The 24,182-nt window shown below is 39.6% G+C and overlaps 1 protein-coding gene and 1 non-coding gene across 3 annotated transcripts; both read left to right on the top strand.

Annotated features, from left to right (window-relative positions):
- The first annotated feature begins 331 nt into the window (after positions 1-331).
- LOC145056995 (uncharacterized) lies at positions 332-2,619 on the top strand. Of its 2 annotated transcripts, XM_079004739.1 has the most exons (7): positions 332-562; positions 907-1,072; positions 1,408-1,474; positions 1,566-1,630; positions 1,704-1,793; positions 1,876-2,006; positions 2,108-2,619. In XM_079004739.1, exons 2-7 carry the CDS (start codon positions 962-964, stop codon positions 2,346-2,348), a joined length of 705 nt encoding a protein of 234 aa, XP_078860865.1. In that variant the 5' UTR covers positions 332-562; positions 907-961; the 3' UTR covers positions 2,349-2,619. The 2 variants fall into 2 exon arrangements, with proteins under 2 accessions (XP_078860865.1, XP_078860867.1); XM_079004741.1 differs by lacking the exon at positions 907-1,072 and having other exon boundaries at positions 338-562.
- Positions 2,620-10,540: 7,921 nt separating this feature from the next.
- On the top strand, positions 10,541-10,613 carry TRNAA-CGC (transfer RNA alanine (anticodon CGC)). Its single transcript has one exon. It is a non-coding gene; the product is annotated as a tRNA-Ala (tRNA).
- Positions 10,614-24,182: the final 13,569 nt, after the last annotated feature.

The following is a 24,182-nucleotide window of genomic DNA, read 5'->3' as shown; positions in this document are numbered from 1 at the left end:
AATAAATATATATAAATACTAAATAATTATAAAACCAAATATAATTATTATTTTTATTTTTATATGACTACTTTAAAATACCTTTTGCAACATTAACAAAGACAATGAAATATAAAAAAGAAAAAAAAAGGTTACAATGTTCTTTTATTTTTAAATATGTTAGTCATACAAATCAAAATAAAACCAGATGAACTAAACATGCAACAAAATTCGATGTTACAGTATTTCCTTGGAACCACTTTGACCATTTTTGTAGTTTAACTCTTTTTTAGATATCAACTTGAAGAAGAACTGCTGAAGTGTTCACGTGGGCGGACTTGAAAGTGAAGCTCCGAATTTAACCTGACGGTTTAATTTGATTTCACGTCCGTCAATCGTCCCCCTAATTATTATACGCGGCTCTCTCTTTCATCATATGATCATTCCTTCCTCGCAAAGGTTTCTCAAAAACCCTAAAAACCTTCCCTTCGTCGCTTCATCGTTTTCAAAGGCGTCGGAAATCGAAACCGGAATCACAATCTGCAATCAAACGCACCTCCGTCAAATTCCCCCATCGAATTAGGTAACAATCGTTAGCTCTTTGTGGTTCTGGTATAAATCTGTTTCGGTGTGTTTGTATGGATGATATGCGGTTCTCGTACTGCTGTCTGGGAACTGTTTTGGCGTGGTTTACATTTTTGTGACGTGTTTTATTGAGAAAAGAAAGGTTTTGCGGTGAATTGATTGAACTTGAACGGTTTATTTGTGTAAATTTGGGTTTTAATTTGTTTTGGCTTGATAGCATTAGTTCGTGTGCTCTATCTGACAAGTAACAGTACACGAGAACGCTAATTCTTTATAAATTTGACATCGAATTTGAGAAGATGTACTAGTCTTATGCCAACAAGCGTTTATCTTTGGTTCTAGTTGTTTCCCATCTTGCAATGTTATAAAAAGCATGGTGATTTGTTGATTCTGAGCCATGGGCTTATCGGAGAGAAAAGAAGAGAAGAGAAAAGAAAGTAAGGAGGGGAAAGAAGAGAAAAGAAAGGAAAAAGAAATTGTCATTTGTGCTCCGGTGAGAGAAATGGAAGTAAGTTAAACATTTTGTTGTTTTTTTTCAAATCCTCCCAAATCGGGAGGAAAGGTAGGAGGGAAAGTTTTCCTTCCATTTCCTTTCACTTCCTTCAATGAAACTCGGGAGCACCATTTTCTTTTGCTTTCCTCTCATTTCCTCCCATTTCCTTTCTTTTCTCTCTTCAAGTGGAACTCGGGAGCGGGGTGTGAATGATGCCTTTCATATAGGGAATTTGAAAGAGATCCACAATTGAATCTTTGATGCTTCAGTATGTCACGGGTGTACACATGTAAACACATAAGTTTTGGTCTTAATTTCTCAACATTAAATGTCTGATGGAATTTCTGCAGATGGCTACAAAGCCCCTTACAACTGCTGCAATAGCAATGACAGAGAAGAAAATGGACATGTCATTAGGTAGAAATAGATTCAGCACACCAATATCTTTTCCTTGCAGTTGAAGGTTTTTATATTAAACTAAACTCGATGTGTCTGTTCTTTTTGCTAGATGATATCATTAAAATGTCCAAGACTGGATCTGGCACCAATAAAACCAAGAAACAAAGAATTCCTGTAAGAGACTCCTCCGTCTTTGAGATTTCTCCTATATTTTATAATTTATTAATTGGCATTTGATTTGATGCAGAATAAGAATCATAAATTTACAAACAATGATGTTCAAGATAAATCAATGAAGCTACACCGCTATATGGACACAAGATCCTCCCTTAGACAGGTGTTTGTCATGTCATAAAACTCATAAGACTTATAACATATTTTGTCCATGATGATTGAGCCTTTTTGTTTATGATTATCAGGGTGTTCTTTCTCAGAGGAGAACTAGCTTTCAGGGTAACCAATTCCCTCTAGCAGTTGAAGCTGCTAGGAAAGCTCCTATTCGCAGTAGAAACTTCATGAGGAATCAACCAATGACTTCATATAGACCAAGGCAAGTTGTTTGTTTTTCTTTAATAACAAGTTGTACTTCATCTCTTACTTATTGCTGCAATAATCTGATTATAAATGTTGTTAATTTGGTTTGATATGCAGGGGGGCTAGTGTACAGAATAGGGGTGTTGCAAATCAAAAGCAAGTGAAGAAGGTGTCAAATCAAAATCAAAAGCAAAAGCAAAGGCCTCAGACATTGGATTCCTTATTTGCAAACATGAAGGAACAAAGGATGAAGGTTTTATCTCAAAACAATAACACAAACACAAGAAGAAGAACAGGTGGAGGTGTTCATGCCCAGCAAAGGCCAACACCCCCGTGGACCAGATCATATAACTACTAGAATAATAATACTCTTCTTAATTTTCTATTTCTTCTTTCTCATTCTTTTTCCATTTCTTCAAAATATTGCCACATCATGCTTTAATCGGAAAAAAAAACTAGTCTTGAATGTTGATGTATATATAGATCTATCCAGATTTTGTATTGGGCTAGTGTCATGTTTTCGGTATTTTGGTTATGTTTGTGTAGAATGTCATCGAATGTGGATTTCATGTTCACAAATTCTGTGTTTGAATTTGTATTTTAAAAGACAAAATTGCAAGTTTGGTCCCTGTGGTATGTCAAAAATTGGATGTTTGGTCCAAAAGTTTTGGGGTTGCACCGGTGGTCCAAAAGGTTTGATTTGTTGTGAAATTGGTCCAAAGGCTTAACAGCAGTTTGTGCCCTCTGTTAGTGTGAGGGTATTACTGTCAATTCACACACCTTTTAAAATCTTATTAAATTAGGACATGCTTTGAAAAGATTTATGTCAAGTGGTTAATTTTAATTTAAAGCTACAACTAGAGGGACTGGTTTTGCCAATTTGATACAAAATTTGGGTAAAGGGACCAACACGGTCATCATCTTAACAAACCGGGGGAAAAGACTCTGTCTTCATCAGATTAAGAAAGAAGGAATGAACAGAAGCAATCAAAAATCGATGATTGTAAAGAAGGAACGAACGGAAGCAATCAAAAATCGATGATTGTTTTGGTCCTGTAACACAAACGATGGAGGAGGGGTTCTTCACCTTCGTGTCTGATCGGAGAAGAAAAGGGAATGAAAGCAGCAGCAGTTGCCAATCCCATGGAGGGCACCACTTGTGTTTGGCTTGTTTGGACAAGGAAAAGGAAAACGAAAGTAGAAGAGTGGTTCGGTGGTGGCTGTTGTCAACAACAGTGATGGCGAGGGGGTTGCTTCGGTGGCCTCCTTGACTGATTTCTTATCTTGCGAGGGCTGATCTAATAGACGCGATTGTCTCTCTTCGTCGACTACCACCTCCTAACACCCCTTGCTGCCTCCTCTTTTCCCTTCCTCTTCTTCGGCCTAAGTCGAATCCCAGAGGCCATCACCGATTGTGAATCAATCGATGAAAAATCAAAAGCCATCGGACCCCTTCCTTCAGCCAAAAGAACGATTGAACATTCGCTGATTTCGTGTGCGTTCTTCTTGACTGCCTTCGGTTCATTCCCGTTCCAATCTCCTCTTCCTCCTAATCGATTATGCATGCGTTCTTCCCTTCGTGTTCTGTATTCATTTCCTTTGTGTGCCCCTTGACGATCGATCAAATGACGAACAAAAAAAAAAATCCCTTGACCACTTTCAAATCAGGTTCCTATTTTGACCAGTCAAAAGTCAAAGTGGAATCAAACTTTAATTTAATTTATTCAAAAGTTACCCTTATTTGACAAATAATTTACAAGATCAATCCTTTTGGGCAGAAATACCCTCACACTAACAAAGGGCACAAACGGCTGTTAAGCCTTTGGACCAATTTCACAACAAATTAAACCTTTTGGACCACCGGTGCAATCCCAAAACTTTTTGGACCAAACATCCAATTTTTGACATACCATAGGGACCAAACTTGCAATTTTGTCATTTTAAAACAAAACTCTCGAAACGATAAAATAGAAAAAAAAATATATTAAATAGTATGGTAGTTGATGATGTTGGTTCGAGGTAGAATTGTGAGTATAGGATTATTTATTGTTTTAAAGTAACTAGTTAATAAATATATGGATAAATAAAAAGATGATTGAATTTTGATCTACAAGAAACATAGTTTATAAGGATATAAAAAACAAATTTTGATATGCAAAAACATATCATGCTTAATGTATAGGGAAAATGACACAAATGTCCTACAAACTTTTTAGGGTTTGCTGAGTTCCTAAAGTTTTTGTCGGACTTTTTGGGTCTTTAAACTTGTTTTTTTAGTCCATGTCAACCTGTAATAGCCAGTTCACCATGCGACATAGACCAATTAGACCAAAAAATTTACATTGTACCCATATACAACCAAAAAATAAGTTTGGAGATCAAAAGTTAGTCTCACCTTCATCTCCACCAATAACACCCTTATTCCACATTCCTCACAAACTCCTTCGTCAACCCGTCACCCTACCTGACCGAACTGCTCATCAACATTTTATTCAATAATTACAACCACCATAACCCACTTTAATCACCTTCGAATCAATATCACAATAGCCTAATCCAACCACCCTTATTCCTCCTCTTTGTCTTGTGAAATTAGCCACCACCAGAGCACCCATAACCCACAAAACCACCAGTCAGCCACCATAACCAATCACCTGCAAATCGAAGAAAAAAAAAGATTAACTCTCGTTTTCTCTATAAACCTCATCAAACCCACACATCCTTCTCAACCTCGCATCCATCAAACCTGTAACTCGGAGGGAGAAGGAGAGTTAGCTTGTGCGATTTTGAACATAGAATAAGGAAGGAGGAGTCAATTCCTTGAAGAGCTGAAATTGAATAAAAGAAAAGAGTTGAAGGAGTTGTGATCAAGAATCGATTAGAAGGAGAACATGGTTGTGATCTTCGGTGAGTGTGTGTGACAATCGAAGGTGAAGACGGAAATAAGAGCAACAATCGGTTTCTTGGGAGGGTACGAATTGAGTGTGAATCGGCTTTAGAAGACAAGGAGAGCTAATAAAGTAAACTTTTGTTGCTGGATGCTAGTATACACAAAGACACACAAGAAATCGAACGGGCTGCTATCTTTCATTCTTCTCCCCAATCACTTCGATCTTGTGGCATGAACATTTTGATCCCCGAGCTTATTTTTTTGGTTTTATATGGGCACAATGTGAGTTTTTTGGTCTAAATAGTCTCTGTCGCATGGTGAACCGGCTATTACAAGTTGACAGAGACTAAAAAAAACAGGTTGTATCCTAGTTTAGGGACCCATAAAGCTCGATAAAAACTTTAGGGACTCAACGGATAAACCCTAGAAAATTCATAGGACATTTGTGTGATTTTCCCTAATATATATTGAATGGAGACATTTATGTGGTTGAATAAATAAAAATGAATCAGTACCAACTACATTTAGATTTATATAAACTACTACAGTAAATGAAAAATCATATAATGTAATCAAAATTATGATGAAAATCAGACAAAACATTAGTGATAAAGATAAAAATGAAAAAAGATAATTAAATAATAAAATTATTATTCATACATTCCAAATGTTTGTGTGACAACCCAAAGTTATTCCGTTACATTACCCCGTTTCCGTTAACGGAATATTCCGCGCTATAAAATTTCCGTTAATTTGAGGTCATATAATGAATAAATATCTAATTATTTATTTATATTTCATGTGAATATTTGTTTTGGTAAATTAAATATAGCCCGTTAATGTTATTCTCATTTAATGGAATAAGGTTATATTATTCAACCAATTAACCCGGGTAAAAAGTTTAACCCCGTTAAGCTTTAGCATCGGGTAGTCGCATACCGGGTGCAACACCCGAGACCTATATAAAGGGAGTGTAACACCCCTTAGAAACCTTTTACCACTCCAACTCCTCTCTCTCACTACTTTCTCTCTCTAGACTCGTTTTCGACCCGCGATTTCCGGCTCCTAAATGTAAGACCTTCAACCCTAACTTGTTCTAAACATGCATTATTGTTTTTATAGCTCAAAAATCTCATGAAAAGGACAAGGAAAAGGAGTTTACGGCCTAAGAGCCTCCTTAGGCCGTAAACACCCAAAAAGTGGCCAAAAGTCCCGATTCTTCCTTATTTGAGCTTGGTTACTAGTTAGGGAATTTATCTAGGAGTGTTTAAATATCAAAACACAAAGTTTTAGGGCATAAAAGAGAGTTTACTGCCCAAGCACATGCTTAGGCCGTAAACACCTCTCATCCTTGCAAAAATGCCCCAAAAACCTTCCAATGCATATTTGGACTTGAGATATGATTTAAGGAAATTCCAATCCGAGTTTTGGACATTAAAATTTCATGATTTGAGGGGTAAAAAGGAGTTTATGGCCCAAGCATATGCTTAGGCCGTAAACACTCCCAAACCATGCCAAATGTTAGTTTAAATCCCGTAAATGGCCTTGGAAAAATAGCTTGAAGCAATACCATTGTGTAAAGGCCTTAAAACTTCCATAAAACCAAGGGTATAGGAGTTCACGGCCGTGAACTCCCATAGAGGTGGTTCATGGGCCGTAAACCCCCATTTGGTCCCTTTAAATGCCTTAAATCCACTCATACCTTTTATATTCGGACCTAGCAAAATTCCACGATCGATATAAGGCCTTTAAACATCCTAGAAACCCCTCACCATGAGTTTACGGCCGTAAACTCATGGGGAGTTGTCCCAGGGCCATAAACACTATATAAAGAGTTTACTCTTGGAGAGTAAACTCCATTCCTAAGCCATTCACACCCTTAAATGTTACCCGGGACACCCCAAACAATTAACCAAAGTGTTTTCCGCTCCTTAGAGTATGTATACTTGTTTAATTAGTATTAAATGTACTAATTGTATGTGAACATATGTTATCATATGTTAAATAGGTCACTAAGTGTGTCCAAGTCTTTACTTGACACCGAGCACCCAACCGACACCTTCGTCGGATCCACTTAAACCTAGGACTGTTCACTATTTGGATAAAACCGAATTGTCCAATTGGACAATTTGGATCGGACTATTTGGTTCGGATATTCAGATTTTTGGATTGGTTTTTAGAAAAACCGAATTATTATTTTGGATTTCGGATTGGTTTTGGTTTATAAAATAAAAACCGAATAGTCCAAAAAAACCGAATTACAATTTATTATTTTGTTCTTTTTAATATATATCTTTAATAAATTATAAATTTACTAAATTATTCTTTTAATACATTAAAATTTTTCATCAATTATAATACTTTAATATGTACTTCTTATTAAAAAAATTTGTCTATAAAGTAGTAACTATAATATATTTTTCTTGATAGTTATTTATAAGTTTTAGTTCACAACTAATTAAACAATATTTTTTAGTTTATATTATAGGGTAAGTTAATACTAAAGTTATATATTTTTTAAAATGTCTTGATTCTTGAAAACCGAAATGTAAAAAACCGATCCAACCGAATTATACTTTGGTTGGATTGGATCGGATTTGAATTTAGTTTGGAGTATTTGGATCTACGTTTTGAAAACCGAAATTAATTTGGATTCACTTGATCGGATCGGATTAAACCGATCCATCCAAATGAACACTCCTACTTAAACCAGGTGAGTTCATACCCCTGAATGAACATTTTAAATGTTTTTACATGTTTTATAGGGGGAATACAAGTTAAACATGCCAGTTATCATATCAATCACATGTGATTGATAACCCGCATGCATAAGGATTTACCACACTGTAAACTATTTTACCAAGTAGGATACTATAAATGGTTTTCTAAAATGTTTTCACTTGTTCAAAAACTCTTACTTATGCTGTTTTATCAAAGTTCATTTTAAACTGGTTTATGAAAGGTTTCCAAAGAATTTCTAAAGGCTTTCAAACTTATTTTACCAAAGAATACCAAGTTGTGATTTTCTTAAGTACAAAGGTTTTTCCAAGGTTTTCATCAAAGTTCTCTTTCATGTCGTATACTCTTACTTGTTAGATACCGCTGCTTCGCTTTTACTTAGTTTAAACTCCTACTTGATAACGTTTCCACTTCGTGATACACTTATATTTGGTAACACTTATACTTTACGATTCGGTTATTCACACTGTTCGTTTACACTTCACGATTCGGTTATTCCACACTGTTCGTTTACACTTCACGATTCGGTTATTCCACACTGTTCGGTTATACCTCACGATTCGCTTATACATTACGATTCGGTTATACATCACGATTTGGTTATACTTCACGATACGTTTCCACTTGTTACACACTCAAACGTAGTTGGATGTATGCCTATGCTTGTATAGATGCATATAAATAATGGTTGAAGGACTTAGGAAGGCTTGTTCGCCCTATTTCCTTTTCTTCGTTGAGATGTGGTCTGGTGGGATCGGATGTCCGTCCGAAGGTCATTTGATCATTAGTTATATATTATGTACACAAGCATAGACATATAGGTTCACATTAGTCAGTTCAGTTATGAGTCTCTACCACTCGTTTAGCACTTGTATTGGGAACCCACTACCTACTATTTGGGATGCATCTTCGGGACACGACCTTCTCCGTCGTCTAGTTGGTAACCAGAGTCTCCTGTGGGGAGAGCAGACATTGTGTGTATAGATCTATACGAGATTGACACCCTCGCACCCTGACTGCTAGCTACAGTCCACGGCCTACCAAGCCAAGGGGTGACAAATGTCATATTTTATATTGATGCTTGTAGGGCGTCAGGTACTCTAGTGTCGGTTAGTATGGTTACGAGTATCTCAAGTTACCTTATAATTCATGGCCTTAAGGTAACGGTATTTCACACTGTACTTTACACTGTATGCTGAAAACCCACTCTCAGAGTTACACTGTTTTTAGACCTTGCTAGCTGTATCTTTCATTTGATACTGTCTGGGGTCTGTATTCTTTGTTTTAGACCTTACTAGCTGTGTCTTTCATAATATACTGTCTGGGGTCTGTAGTCTCTGTTTTTAGACCTTGCTAGCCGTACCTTTCATTTGGTACCGTCTGGGGTCTATGTCTTCCTTTGTTAGACTGAGTCAGGCGTATCATTTGTTCGATACTCTCCTGGAGTCTATGAGTCCTTTTGCCTTAGTCAGCAGTCTTCACTGCTGAGGCATATGTTATTTTCCCTAATTTCTCTTGCTTTCTTTAATAATCAAATTTTGTATTTTGATAATGATAGCGATTAAGGGAAAACTACTTTTTACCACATAACTCCGTGACTCCGTCCAGTCTTGGTAGAAGACTGCATTTATTAAAGAAAATATAGGATTTTCTGGAAAAGACTCTAATTTATTGGATACTCTAAAACTACCACTTTTATTAAAGTTATTTGAATAAAATGACACTAAATACTTATGAACTCACCAGCATTTGTAAAAATGCTGATACTCGCTTTTCAAATAACTTGTATTCTCAGGTCAACATTAGACATGTACATCCCCGGAGCTTCTGACGAAGACAGTTTAGTACCAAGCTGCACCTATATTATTTACTTGTATTACTTTGATATATTGTAATGTAAACCATGTAAAACTATTACTATTAATGTAATGTTTTGTTGTACTTTGATTACTATAATGCATGTGTTGTGATACTTGACATGACGTCATTCACCCCATAATGTTTCCAACGTTCCGGTTTTGGGGTGTGACAGTTTGTATCTACTCTAATATGTTTTTTTGTCATTTGTCATACTCCCGTTCAAATTGTCAAATGTAATTTTGTGGTTATTTTGAATTAATTTGGTTTATCACATGTCATTTTATAAGTTTTTTCTATTTAATTAAATTTCACATAATATTTAATGTAATAATTACAATAAATGTAGTAATAAATGAATATTAATTTCATTAATAAACTTACCTTTTAATTTGAAATTTTCAAAGTTAATGCGCATTAGTTTTTTTTTTTAATTGTTTGTTTATTTAAATTATTTGTTTAAATTTAAGAGATAAAAAACATTTCTATTATAATAATCTATTATTATTATTATTTTTTTAAAAAAAATTCAAAGTCTTCAAATATTTTGACTTTTATATTTAACTTTTATTTTTTAAATTAACCCATATAAAAAGTCTCACAACTAATATATAATTACTAATATATAATTATGTGATGTTAAATAATCAAAAAACAAAAAAATAAGATACGATGGTGTTATATATGTTTTTGAGGAGCTATTAAATTAGACAAATATTTAATGAATTCTGATTATTTAAAATTAGATTTAGAAAATGGATAAAATAAGTATTTCAAGCGAGTTATATAGGCACCATGTGAATGTGTCTAATAATTTGATATTTCATCCTCTAAAAACTAAATAATCATTTGATATACAGTAATCGTTAGGACTTAGGAGTTAGGACATACAAACATCAGATACTCGTAAGTCGTAACACAAAATTCTTTTTATATTTATTTCTTAATGATACAATTAGACATGACGCTCAACAAAATATATGGGAAGAAATCTTAAAAAGAATCGAATACTGAATAGTTAAGTATAATTATAACAAAACATTATAGACAAACAATAACAAATCGGGGATGTAGCTCATATGGTAGAGCGCTCGCTTCGCATGCGAGAGGCACGGGGTTCGATTCCCCGCATCTCCACTTTTTTAATTTTTTAAAAATTTCTCTCTATCTTCATTATGGATGGATAATTCTATACCTTGATATCTTTCTCTTGTCTAGCAAATTGAACAGTAAATCCATAGCCATAACAACTGTTTTGGAAAACATCCAACTTATTGTATATTTATTACGATTATTTGTAGCATAATTCATGAAATTTTATGTGAATTCAAAATTTGCTTTTTATTGTTTTAACATCATATAAAATTCATGAAATTTTATATGATTCACGTTCTTATGTTTTTCAATTGTTTATGATTAAATAATAAACTTTCACTATAAAATTCATAGTTGATCCATAAAAAAGTAGACAACTTTAATATATATTCACCGAAAATTGAGTAATCTAACCCTTATAAATGATCTTTTTGACAAAAATGGTCATTTTTTTTTTGTAAGAAACAACATTCTCCGGAACACATTATTCTGGAGAGGTCTACGGAATACATTTGATTTTTTTTTTTCGTTTTACGTGTAAATTTTGCTTTCATAAAATATAATATATGGTTCCAGAATACATTTGTAATACATGGTTCCGAAGTATAATGTATAAGTTTTGCTTTTATAAAATGTATAACTTTTGGTTTTATATAATATAAAATGCAATTAAAATTAACAAACAACTAATAAATACATAAACTAAATAAAGGATGTGTCTATAGGTCATATTACAAATACAATGTTCAAATTATCTTTGTCCTTGTACCCCCAAAAAATTCCACTAGTCGTTTTCTATAACCTATAGCCCATGAACTAGTGGTTTTACCCTCTATAGAAATCGATTTCAAAGTGATCAACGCCTCCAGGAACCAACACAAAAACACCCCACAATCTCCTTTACTGCCAATCTGTTGTGGTACGGCTGGGGCCTTTTCGAGGGTCATCTTGAAGCTCTCAAGTGAGATTGAATCAGTTGGTTCAGTAACTCAGTAGTTGAATTGTAACATCTGGATATTTAGATATTTACCTTTTAACCCCCTTAACATGAGAATTAATTACATTTTCACCCTTAATATGAGAATTGGTTGCAAATTGGTCCAGAATGACATTTTCATAATTTGGGGAAAAGCCCGCGAACGCTAGGTGTTCCCCCAGGAACGTTGGGCATTCATGCCAGAATCCCAAACCCTAATATTTAGGGTTTGGACCCTGTTTAAACTTCCATAAGTCCCAAGCCTCCCTTCTTTCATCAACATTTAGCCCCAACTTCGACCCTTGCAAATTTTGAGCCTTAGAGTGTGTTTTGGTAAACTTAAAGGAGGGAGAGAGAAGAGAAGATAATCTTGGAGGAGTGGAACACTTTGGATCTAGAATAACAACATCTTTTGACACCTTTTGAAGGTAAAAAGCTTTGAACTTGATGAAGCATTGATTAGATCTTGTTTAGTTATGAAATTGTGTTCTTTTGGTCCCACAAGCTTGGTATTATGAGTATGGATTACTCTAATCCATATAAGTTGTCCTTTTAGACGTTTTAAAGCATCTAGAAGCATAAAAATGTGATCTTGGTTGTTAGTTTTCTTCCATGCATGAGTTACACGGTCTTAATGGGTTAAATAGTTAGAATTTTTTGTGTTTGGGCACTTAATGGCCATGCAAGACCATAAAGTTGGAAACTTTATGGTTAAGGATGTTATTTTAAGGCTAGATCTGGAATATGGGAAAAAGAGATTAAGGATTAAGCTCTTAATAAGAAGGAAAAAGACTTAGTTGCAAACGTTGGGCATTCGTGGTCAACCATCGCGTTTCTGCTCAAACTAGTGAATGCCAAGCTGTGTTGACCAGGTTTGACTTTTTGAATTTGACCTGGATTTGACCAAGTTTGAAATAAGGGTATTTTGGGTATTATGAGTTGTATTTGAGATTGGTCACTATTTGATGAATAGGTGGCGCTTAGAGCTAATATTTGGAGCAGAAACCTATTTAGCTACTTGTTCGGACTGAGGTGAGTTTTCCTCACTGTACTTGCGGGTCGGGGGTGTTGAATTAGTGTCTAAGTCCATAACTATATTTAGTATGTACTTGACTCCATTGTAGCATGGTCCTTTTGGGTTGCCTTCACCGAAGTAACTTGACTGGATGAATAATACAGAAAGAGGTTATTATGGTTTATTAATATATTATATGAATAATATATTAAAGGAGAAATCATATTTGTTTGATTAATATTGGTCAAGAATTAACTGAGCATTAATTTTGTGGTCAAAAGATATTAATTGAATTAAAGGGACTGAAATTTCAATTATAAGATAATTGGATTTTAGGCTAAGGAACCCTTAGAAAGGGGGTGGACGAATTCAAGGAGGGAAACCCACATTGAAATCGTCCAAGGCCTCATTCTAGAAGGATCTTTGGACTGCTTGGTTCCTAAGCAATCTAATTAGGGTTTTAACTGAAACCCTAACAGCTCAACTATATAAAGGGTCCCTAGGCTTCATATTTCGACTACCCTAACCCTAAGAAGATTTCATAAAGCCGAATTTCGTTATCCTCTCTCTCTCTCTCTCTCTCTAAGTTTCATCCAACTTGCTTTGGTGTTTGTGATCTACTAGAGGCACACCATTTGGGGTGCTAAGGTTCTCAAAAGCTCAAGATCTTCAAGCAACAATCAAAGGTAACTTCCTAACTTGTTTATTAGATGTTAATTTGTTTTGTTGTATGTTAGATTAGGGTTTGAAAGTCTTGGACAATTGTTGCATGTAAAAATAGAAAAACTAGATCCAAGCAATTAGGGTTTGCATGAACACCATCGGAATGTTGTTTTGCTCATAACCCAACAGTGGTATCAAATCCTAGATATTTTATCTTTTGTATTTGATGCATAGATGATTTGTTAAAGCTCAAAAAGTCGAAAATTCAGCCTCTGATTGATGGACTCGTCGAGTCACCAGATGAAAACGACGAGTCAGGGCTACTCGACGAGTCCTGTTCTGTGACTCTACGAGTCGGCTCGTCTGGTGGCTGATTTTTCGGGATTTTGACTAAAATTGAATTCGGATAATTACCAAAAACGGTTTTAACTGATAAAATTCATTTTTTTCAATATTGATCATCCTAATTCAATTGAAGGATAATTGTCAAAAATAAGATAATTACTTATTTTATAAGATAAATTTAATTATTTGTATTTTTTATTTGAATTATCTTGTAAAGGAAAAGATTAGGTCAAATTATGTGGTAAATATTGATAATAAGGTTAATTAATTATTTTTCAAATTTGATCTAAAAGATGTTTTGAAAAGTTTCAAAACTTGCCCTCAAATTTTGGAATTTAAATGTTTGATTAAAAGTTTAATTTTGAAATATTTAAATTCTAAAACCTTAGAGTTTTAAAAGTTAAAATTCAACCCTTATACTATAGTACAATTAAAAGTTTAATTATTATATATGTATTAGAATAAAGCTAGTCTTACCATTAGTAGGCCTTATTCATGAAACCAATCTATAAGAGGGGTATAAGGTTACGACCTATAAAATGACAGTTTAATGAGTGTCCACTCTCACCCACCGCTTCCTTGATTAGTGGAGGGTCGTTAGCCGAACGGGTAGGATAGGGTAAACTAATTCCTCATTAAAAGTATAATGATTAATAAAGTAATTAAATGTTTTTTTTATAAAATTATGAATCTTAGTTACATTAGGAAAAATGTGAAATGATGCTATTCCATAAAATTACACTTTGCATCCTTGACAAAATCGTTAGTGGAGCGTTTGTGGTTAACCGACACACTAATTTGGGATTAACAAGGATAGCTTGGTGTTTATCATAGATTAATGGAGCGTGTGTGGCTAACCAACACATTTATTGGGTGATTTGTAACATCGAGAGTACCAAGTACATTTACATGGTTATTCAGACATTGTTTGTGATCCTCAGTATCCCAGTCACAAACTTGAAGGGCATATAGAGATTTAAACATGCCATTGAAAAGTTCAATGAATCTCAAAAGATCTAGGAATTTCAATTCATTTAAAACTTAAAGTCCTTTTCGTTTTTCATGGTGGAAATTAGTGAATCGTCATTCACTTACCTTCAAACTATTTGCATTTAAGATTACGACATCCCTCTTCTTAATTGTGAATAATTGTGTTGGGTCCTAGCCCTAATTTCTCATTTTGGGTGTTTAATTGGGGACTCTTATCCAATCAAACTTGTCACTTTTCCTTTTCAGATGTCTACTCAAAACAACAACGCTTCTGGTGCTAACCCAACTGGCTCATTCTCACTCATGAAATTGTGTGGGAGAGTGATCTTCGATGGGTCCAATATGATTGGATCCAGAAAATTCGTATGGTCACTCGCTACGAGGACAAAGAGTATGTTCTTGACAAGGAGCTCAAGGATTTGAACGTCAATACTGCCACTTTAGAAGAAATCGCTGCATTCGAAGCTCACGAGCGAGATGCTACGAAAGTCCATTGCGTCATGCTCGCAACTATGACTGATGAACTCAAAAAGTCCTATGAGGACTACTACCACTACGAGATACATCAAGATTTGATGGAAAGGTACCATCAAAGTGCGAGGCAGGAGAGGTACGAGATCATTGCTGCAATGATCACTACCAAGATGAAGGATGGAGAGTCCATCTCGACCGACCTGCAAAAGATGCAGAGGTACTTGGACCGCTTGATGAAGTTGAATGTCAACTTCGATGAGGAGTTGGGCATATATATCATTCTACACTCCTTACATCCTTGCTACGACCAGTTTCGTATGACCTATCACATCAAGGAGGAGGTCACTCTAAGCAAGCTTCAAGGCCTACTAAGGACTGCTGAAAGTGGTCTTAAAGGGAAATCTGTAACACCGTAAAAATTAAAACAATTTTTTACTTTTTAAAACCATATAATTTCATTCATAATAACTTTTCAAAAACGATGTATCAACATTATCTCAATACAAATCCCAAGATCAAATCATAATAAACTTCGCGTGTGTGTGTACGAATCATGCCGGCGATTTCCCACGATCATCACTAGTACCTGAAACACATAACACATAACACTGTAAGCATAAATGCTTAGTGAGTTCCCTAAAATCATACTCTAACACAGATTAGCCACTCGAGGCTATAACTCTGTTGACCCTCTGGTCAATGTGTCTCAGTGGGACCCTCCAGTCCCAACTTTCTGTGGGCCCTCTGGCCCTAACTCTATGGACCCAAACGTCCTAACTCTATGGACCCACTGGTCCTAACTCTGTAACTCTGAATCATGCATATCACATATCACAATAAATCAAAACACATAAATAGCCTGCAAATATGCTGACACATAACTCTAAAATACACTGTCACACAACTTTGTTTACCACTCTAGGTAAAGTATAGTGAGAAGACTCACCTCAGATGTCTCGGTAAATCTCTGACTCGGTAGAAATATGGTCTAGCCTCCACCTAGTCACATAAAGTAAATACTCTCATTAATATAACTCTCGAGACTAGAATCAACCCTCTCTTGGCACCCTCAGAAGGGTAAAAGACCATTTTACCCCTCTCTTGACTCAAAGACCCCATTGTTGACCAAACCCTAAAAGTCAACAAAAGTCAACGGTCAAACTTTGACCCGACTCGCAGAGTGCCCTTGGGCGACTCGGCAAGTCCACACATGTCCACCAGTATCTCCCTAGTCTCGCTTGACCCGTCGAGTCTTTCCCCTGCTCGACGAGTTACACCTGGCACGAATCGCAGGGCCACCCCAACTCAACTCGTCGAGTTACAAACTGTGTGATTCACCGGGAAACCCTAACCTTACTCGTCGAGTCTGTTCTTGGACTCGGCGAGTTCATGCCATGCTCAAGCTCAAATGACCTCCTGAGGTCAGATATGTTTCTCTAATCCATAGATCTGACCTTTTTCAAGCAAGATAATCACGTAAAGTCCAGATCTTGATACTCATGAAAAGGCCCAAAGGCTCTATTTGAAGAAGTAACCTCAATATGGCATCCTAATCTCATATCTCCCAATATCACTCATAAAGATTAAAGGGGTTAAGGTTTCTAGACCTATTTAGATCCAGATCCAAAGCCTTAACACGAGAAGGTGCCAAATGCTCCACAAATCCATCCTCTAAAGAGGCTAGAAAACCCTAACTCTAAAGATTAACACCAAAACTGAAGAAGGATCGAATATATACCTCAATATGAAGTCGCTAGGCTCTGAAATCTACAGAATAGCACTCTCTTCAGTTCCCTCTTGCCTTGGTCCCCTTCTTCTTGCAAGAACACCCACACAAGGATCAAAAATGGCCTCTTCTTCCTCACAATCGCTCTAGATCTCTTAGGGTTTCTCTCAGGGGTCTGGTAGTCGCAATTGGTGGCTATAAGCCCCTTTAAATAGGTCCCAAACCTCGAGAATTAGGGTTTCATTAAACAGAGCGGACTCGTCGAGTCCACTAGTCGACTTGTCGAGTCCGGTCATTAACCCAGATAAGAATTCGTGATCCTACTCGGCGAGTCTAAGCGTCAACTTGCCGAGTCCCTCCACGATATCCAAAATAAATGAATAAAATAATATACCTGGGAATCCGGATGTTACAATTTCCCCCCACTAGAATCATACTTCGTCCTCGAAGTCTTACTCTGCAAACAACTTTGGATACGCATCTCTCGCTCCGGCTCCCAAGTTAGCTCGGACCCTTTCCGATGTTGCCACTGGACCTGCACAAGGGGCACTTCCTTGTTCCTTAGAACCTTGATCTTCCGATCCATAATTGCAACCGGTCTCTCAACATAGTTCAGGCTCGCATCCACCTGAATATCCTCTAATGGTACCACTACCGACTCGTCGGCTATACACTTCCTCAACTGCGATACGTGGAAGGTGTCATGAATCTGGCCCAACTCTGCAGGTAGCTCCAACCGGTAAGCTACCCTACCTACTCTCGCGGTCACCCTGAATGGACCAAAATATCGGAGCCCCAGATTGCCCCTCCTTCTGAATCGGATCACTCCCTTCCAAGGAGATACCTTCAGGAGAACGAAATCACCAACCTGAAACTCGAGCTCGGATCGTCGCCTATCCGCATAACTCTTTTGGCGACTATGAGCTGTCAACAACCTCTGTCTGACCTGCTGTATCTGCTCTGTCGTCTGAAGCACTATGTCTGTACTACCCATCACACGTTGCCCTACCTCTCCCCAGTAAATGGGATTCCGACACCTCCTCCCATACAACAGCTCAAAGGGTGGCATACCAATGCTCGAATGATAGTTGTTGTTATAGGAAAACTCAGCCAAGGGTAAATACGTGTCCCAATTCCCTCCGAAGTCCAATACACATGCTCGAAGCATGTCCTCGAGCGTCTGAATCGTCCGCTCGCTCTGTCCGTCAGTCTGTGGGTGGTATGCGATACTAAAATGCAGCCTCGTACCCAATTCCTCATGAAATTTCTTCTAGAACCTGGAAGTGAAACGCACATCTCGATCTGAAACAATCGAGACCGGTACTTCATGCCGCAATACCACCTCCCTCACGTACAACTCTGCCAGTCTCTCAGCAGAAGAGCTCTCACTAATAGCAAGAAAGTGAGCGCTCTTCGTCAACGTGTCCACAATCACCCAAATTGCATTGACACCTCTCGCAGTCCTCGACGATTTGGTGATGAAATCCATGGTAATCTGTTCCCACTTCCACTTGGGAACCTCTAATGGCTGCAGCTTACCATGTGGACGCTGGTGCTCGGCCTTAACCCTGCGACAGGTCAAGCACCTCTCTACAAACCATGCAACATCCCTCTTCATACAGGGCCACCAATACTTTCTCTTCAGGTCCAAATACATCTTAGTGGCCCCGGGATGGATCGAGAACCTCGATCTATGCGCCTCCTCCATCAAAATGGTACGCGCTCCTCTCACAAACGGTACCCAAATCCGACCTTAAAAGGTCATAAGCCCTCGGCTATCGGTAACGAACTCCGATACCTGCCTGATAACCTGCTCTCTCTTACGGTTCTCCAGTCTCATGGCCTCAGCCTGGGCCCCATGAATGGTGTCCAACACCGGAGTCATCACTGTCAATCTCATGCAAACGTCTCGAATCGGTGCGCTCTCCGCCCTATGGCTCAGGGCATCAGCTACCACATTAGCCTTACCTGGGTGGTACATGATCTCGCAGTCATAATCCTTTACCACATCCAACCATCTCCTCTGGCGCGTATTTAGGTTGGGCTGATCCATCAAGTACTTCAAGCTATTGTGGTCCGTGTATATGGTACACCGAACCCCATACAGATAGTGACGCCAGATATTGAGGGCGAACACTACTGCCCCCAACTCTAGATCGTGGGTGGGATACCACGTCTCATGAGGCTTCAGCTGCCTTGATGCGTATGCTATCTCATGCCCTCTCTGCATCAGCACTGCTCCCGTCCCCGATATTGACGCGTCACAATACACCACAAAGTCCTCCATCCCCTTCGGAAGGGCTAACACTGGGGCTTCGCACAGTCTCTGTCGAAGTGTCTCGAAGGAGGCCTGCTGCTCTGGGCCCCATGAAAAAGCAACACCCTTCCGGGTCAACCTGGTGAGTGGCACGACGATCTTGGAGAAATCCCTGATAAATCTCCGGTAGTAGCCTGCCAACCCTAAGAAACTCTTGATCTCGGTGGGGGATCTCGGCACCTCCCAACTCATCACTGCCTCAATCTTGGCCGAATCGACCAATATCCCATTCTGGTTAACGAGGTGCCCTAGGAACTGGACCTCTCGTAACAAGAAATCACACTTGGAGAATTTGGCATAAAGCCTCTCCGATCTCAAAACTCTGAGGATCCCCCTCAAATGCTCTTCATGCTACTCTCTGTATCTCGAATACACCGATATATCGTCGATGAACACGATCACCGAGCGATCCAACATCGGCCTGCACACTCTATTCATGAGATCCATGAACGCCGCCAGTGCATTGGTGAGCCCGAAAGGCATCACCACGAACTCGTAATGCCCGTAACGAGTCCTGAACGCTGTCTTCTGGATATCCTCATCTCGTACTCTCATCTGATGATATTCTGACCTCAAGTCAATATTGGAAAACCAAGACGCTCCCTGCAACTGATCCAACAAATCGTCGATCCTCGGTAAGGGGTAACGGTTCTTGACCTTCAGCTTGTTAAACTCCCAGTAGTCAATGCACATCCGGTGTGAATCATCCTTTTTCTTGACAAAAAGGATAGGTGCTCCCCACGACGAACTACTCGGCCGAATAAACCCCTTCCCCAGCAGCTCCTGAAGCTGCGATGATAACTCCTGCATCTCTGGAGGCGCAAGGCGATAGGGCGCCTTAGCGATAGGCGCAACCCCCAGAACCAAATCGATACGGAACTCTACTTGCCTCTCGGGAGGCACACCCGGCCACTCCTCCGGGAAAACATCCGGGAACTCTCGCACTATCGGAACCTCATCAACTGACCTCGGTTTCTTTGAATCAACCCTCGTATCCATCACATACGCCACAAACCCACTACAACCCTGCTGTAGACTCTGCCTCGCTCTAGCGGCCGAACAAAATGCCGACCCCAAATGTGTACCCTCGCCGTACACAGTAAGAACTCCCCCACTAGGGTCTCGTATGGCCACCATCTGTCGCTCATAGTCGATAACCGCTCCGAATCTGCTCAACCAGTCCATGCCCACGATGACACAGACATCTCCCATCGCAATAGGAACTAAATCAATCGGGAACTCAACACCCAAAATCTCGAGTACACACCCTCGGATCACCTCTATGGCGTACACCGCCCTCTCGTCAGCTATGGAAACTCTCATAGGTCGACTCAACGCCTCTCGACTAGCACTGATATGCTGACTAAAAGCCAAAGATACAAAAGACCGACTCGCAATCGAGTCAAATAACACCAAGGCAGGTACATAACTCACAATAAAAGTAGCTATGCATAACATAATATAAGCATAATATCTCAACATCAATATAAATATATGAAAGAATACATACCAGCCACAACATCGTGCACTGCGCGGACCTCCTCCGCGGTCAACTGGAAGGCTCTCCCTCGTGCCTTCGGTGCCTCAGCCTTCGCTGGCCGACTGTCCGTAGCTCTCACTGTAGCAGGGGCAGATCCCTGAGATGCTCCCTCTACTGACCCCCACAAATGTGGACACTCTGCCTTCCGATGTCCGGTCTGGTTGCAGTGAAAACAAACTGCAAACCCCTTGGGGCAATCCTTGGCCATATGCCCCTCCTTGCCACATTTGTAGCAAGACCCTGCTCTACACACCCCCTCGTGGCTCTTGCCGCACTTGCCACAAGTGCGGCCCCTCTAGCTCCCAGATCTCGAATCGGCGTGCTTGGCCTGCTTGGCTGCCGGCTGAGACTGTGCCGGTCGCCGATCTCTCCCCTGAGACTTAGCCTCCTCAACTAGCCTGAGTCTCCAGCTCTATCTCCCTCTTCCAGGCATTTGCCTGAAGCTCGGAAAATGTCCGGTATGTCGAGTTCGCCACGAACTCTCGTATATCCCTCCTCAACACGCTCAGATATCGGCTCATACGTGCCTGCTCGGAGGACACGTGCTCTGGGCAGAACATCGCCCTCTCATGGAACATTCGAGTAATCACTATAACAGACTCGGTACCCTGCTTGAGGGTCAGAAACTCCCGTGCCAACCGCTCCCTCTCCAACTGGGGAACGTACTCATCTCAAAACATAGCAGTGAACCTCTCCCAGGTCACTGCAGCAAGCTCAGTATGCGTATAGTGCACCGTCACAAACTTCCACCAGTCCTTCGCTCCCAAGCGAAGCTGGTTCAGCGCGAACTGGACTCTCAAATGCTCTGGAGATGAGCAAGTAAAGAAACACCCCTCTATGTCTGAAATCCACCTCATCACCGCAATCAGGTCCTGGGTCCCATCAAACTCCGGTGGTTTTGTGTTGCTGAACTCTCGGAACAGCAACGCATCACCACCCTGCGGCCTAGTCGCAGCTATAGCTGCAGTGGTCGCAGCAACAACAGCCTCAGAAAGAGCAGCATATCTCTCATTAAAAGTCTCTATCAGTGTGGTCTTGATAGACCCGAACATCTCTGGTATCTATGCCTTGATGGCCGCAACCACCTCCTCATAGATGATCCTACGGATCTCCTCATCACTCGTACCGCTGCTCTCTGGTGTGCGGCATGTCCCAACCATGATCTCTCTCCGAAATACAACATAAGAATATCAGGTACTCGCTCGAGTATACTCACACTCGAATACTCCACCCTACTTGTTCCTTAGTACTCTAAGGATTCTTACTTGGACTGTGCACTGACCCGGTGTATTCAGTAGTACGGGCCCAATACTACCGTCCACACCGCATCAGCATTCACCCCAAGTCCTCCTCCCAGAGTCCTAAGTCCCAAGTACTCTACTCTCTCTAATCATATGCTACTCTCTAGCAGATCTCTCATAAGCTCCTCGCTGCTATCTAAACACTCTCAAGCATCCCTAGCAGCAAAACTCCTAGACTAGGGCATCACATATCAGGCCACTCTAGTCCTAATAAGAATACTTAGTCTACTCTAGCATGCATAATATAACTCATCATATAACATAGCATAACAAATCTCATAACACTTATTGTAAGGGTATTTTGGGAAATCACCGTTCCGGCACTGGCTGATCGTACACACGACTTTGCTCTGTTTGTCTCAAAACTCGTTTTACTCTTTTAAAAATTGTTTTATTATCAAAATTTTCCTCAATTCCTCAGTTTGAGTTCAGATACGCATGAAGGTGCACCCGAATCCCTCAAACCAAGGCTCTGATACTAACTTGTAACACCGTAAAAATTAAAACAATTTTTCACTTTTTAAAACCATATAATTTCATTCATAATCACTTTTCAAAAACGATGTATCAACATTATCTCAATACAAATCCCAATATCAAATCATAATAAACTCTGCGTGTGTGTGTACGAATCATGTCGGCGCCTTCCCGCGATCATCACTAGTACCTGAAACACATAACACATAACACTGTAAGCATAAATGCTTAGTGAGTTCCCCAAAATACCACTTTAACACATATTAGCCACTCGAGGCTATAACTCTGTTGACCCTCTGGTCAATGTGTCTCAGTGGGACCCTCCAGTCCTAACTCTCTGTGGGCCCTCTGGCCCTAACTCTGTGGACCCAAAGGTCCTAACTCTATGGACCCACTGGTCCTAACTCTGTAAACTCTGAATCATGCATATCACATATCACAATAAATCACAACACATAAATAGCATGCAAATACGTTGGCACATAACTCTAAAATACACTGTCACACAACTCTGTTTACCACTCTAGGTAAAGTATAGTGAGAAGACTCACCTCAGATGTCTCGGTAAATCTCTGACTCGGTAGAAATATGGTCTAGCCTCCGCCTAGTCACATAAACTAAATACTCTCATTAATATAACTCTCGAGACTAGACTCAACCCTCTCTTGGCACCCTCAGAAGGGTAAAAGACCATTTTACCCCTCTCTTGACTCAAAGACCCCATTGTTGACCAAACCCTAAAAGTCAACAGAAGTCAATGGTCAAACTTTGACCCGACTCGCCGAGTGCCCTTGGGCGACTCAGCGAGTCCACACATGTCCACCAGTATCTACCTAGTCTCGCTTGACATGTCGAGTCTTTCCCCTGCTCGACGAGTTACACCTGGCATGAATCGCGGGGCCACCCCGACTCAACTCTTCGAGTCCGATTATGAACTCGGCGAGTTCCGTCATGAACTCAAGTCCTCTAATTCCCTCTGACTCACCGAGTCATCTCCCCCAACTCGGCGAGTTACCGACTGTGTGATTCACGGGGAAACCCTAACCCTACTCGTCGAGTCTGTTCTTGGACTCGGCGAGTTCATGCCATGCTCAAGCTCAAATGACCTCCTGAGGTCAGATATGCTTCTCTAATCCATAGATCTGACCTTTCTAAGCAAGATAATCACGTAAAGTCCAGATCTTGATGCTCATGCAAAGGCCCAAAGGCTCTATTTGAAGAAGTACTCAATATGGCATCCTAAGCTCATATCTCCCAATATCACTCATAAAGATCAAAGGGGTTAAGGTCTCTGGACCTCTTTGGATCCATATCCAAAGCCTTAACACGAGAAGGGACCAAATGCTCCACAAATCCATCCTCTAAAGGGGCTAGAAAACCCTAACTCTAAAGATTAACACCAAAACTAAAGAAGGATCGAATATATACCTCAATATAAAGTCTCTAGGCTCTGAAATCCACAGAATAGCACCCTCTTCAATTCCCTCTTGCCTTGGTCCCCTTCTTCTTTCAAGAACACCCACACAAGGATCAAAAATGGCCTCTTCTTCCTCACAATCGCTCTAGATCTCTTAGGGTTTCTCTCAGGGGTCTGGTAGCCACAATTGGTGGCTAGAATCCCCTTTAAATAGGTCCCAAACCCCGAGAATTAGGGTTTCATTAAACAACACAGACTCGTCGAGTCCACTAGTCGACTCGTCGAGTCCAGTCATTAACCCGGATAAGAATTCGCGATCCTACTCGGCTAGTCTAAGCGTCAACTCGCCGAGTCCCTCCACAATCTCCAA

The sequence above is a fragment of the Lactuca serriola genome, chromosome 6, assembly GCF_051521515.1.
Source record: "Lactuca serriola cultivar US96UC23 chromosome 6, Lser_US96UC23_V15, whole genome shotgun sequence".
NCBI lineage: Eukaryota > Viridiplantae > Streptophyta > Magnoliopsida > Asterales > Asteraceae > Lactuca > Lactuca serriola.
Note: the sequence above shows the minus strand (reverse complement) of the source record. Positions and strands in the feature narration are given on the sequence as shown.

Coding starts and splice junctions, on each gene's coding strand:
- LOC145056995 (XM_079004739.1), top strand. CDS start 962: ATGGGCTTATCGGAGAGAAAAGAAGAGAAGAGAAAAGAAAGTAAGGAG. Junction 1,073..1,407: donor CTCCGGTGAGAGAAATGGAA/GTAAGTTAAACA, acceptor GAATTTCTGCAG/ATGGCTACAAAGCCCCTTAC. Junction 2,007..2,107: donor ATGACTTCATATAGACCAAG/GCAAGTTGTTTG, acceptor TTTGATATGCAG/GGGGGCTAGTGTACAGAATA.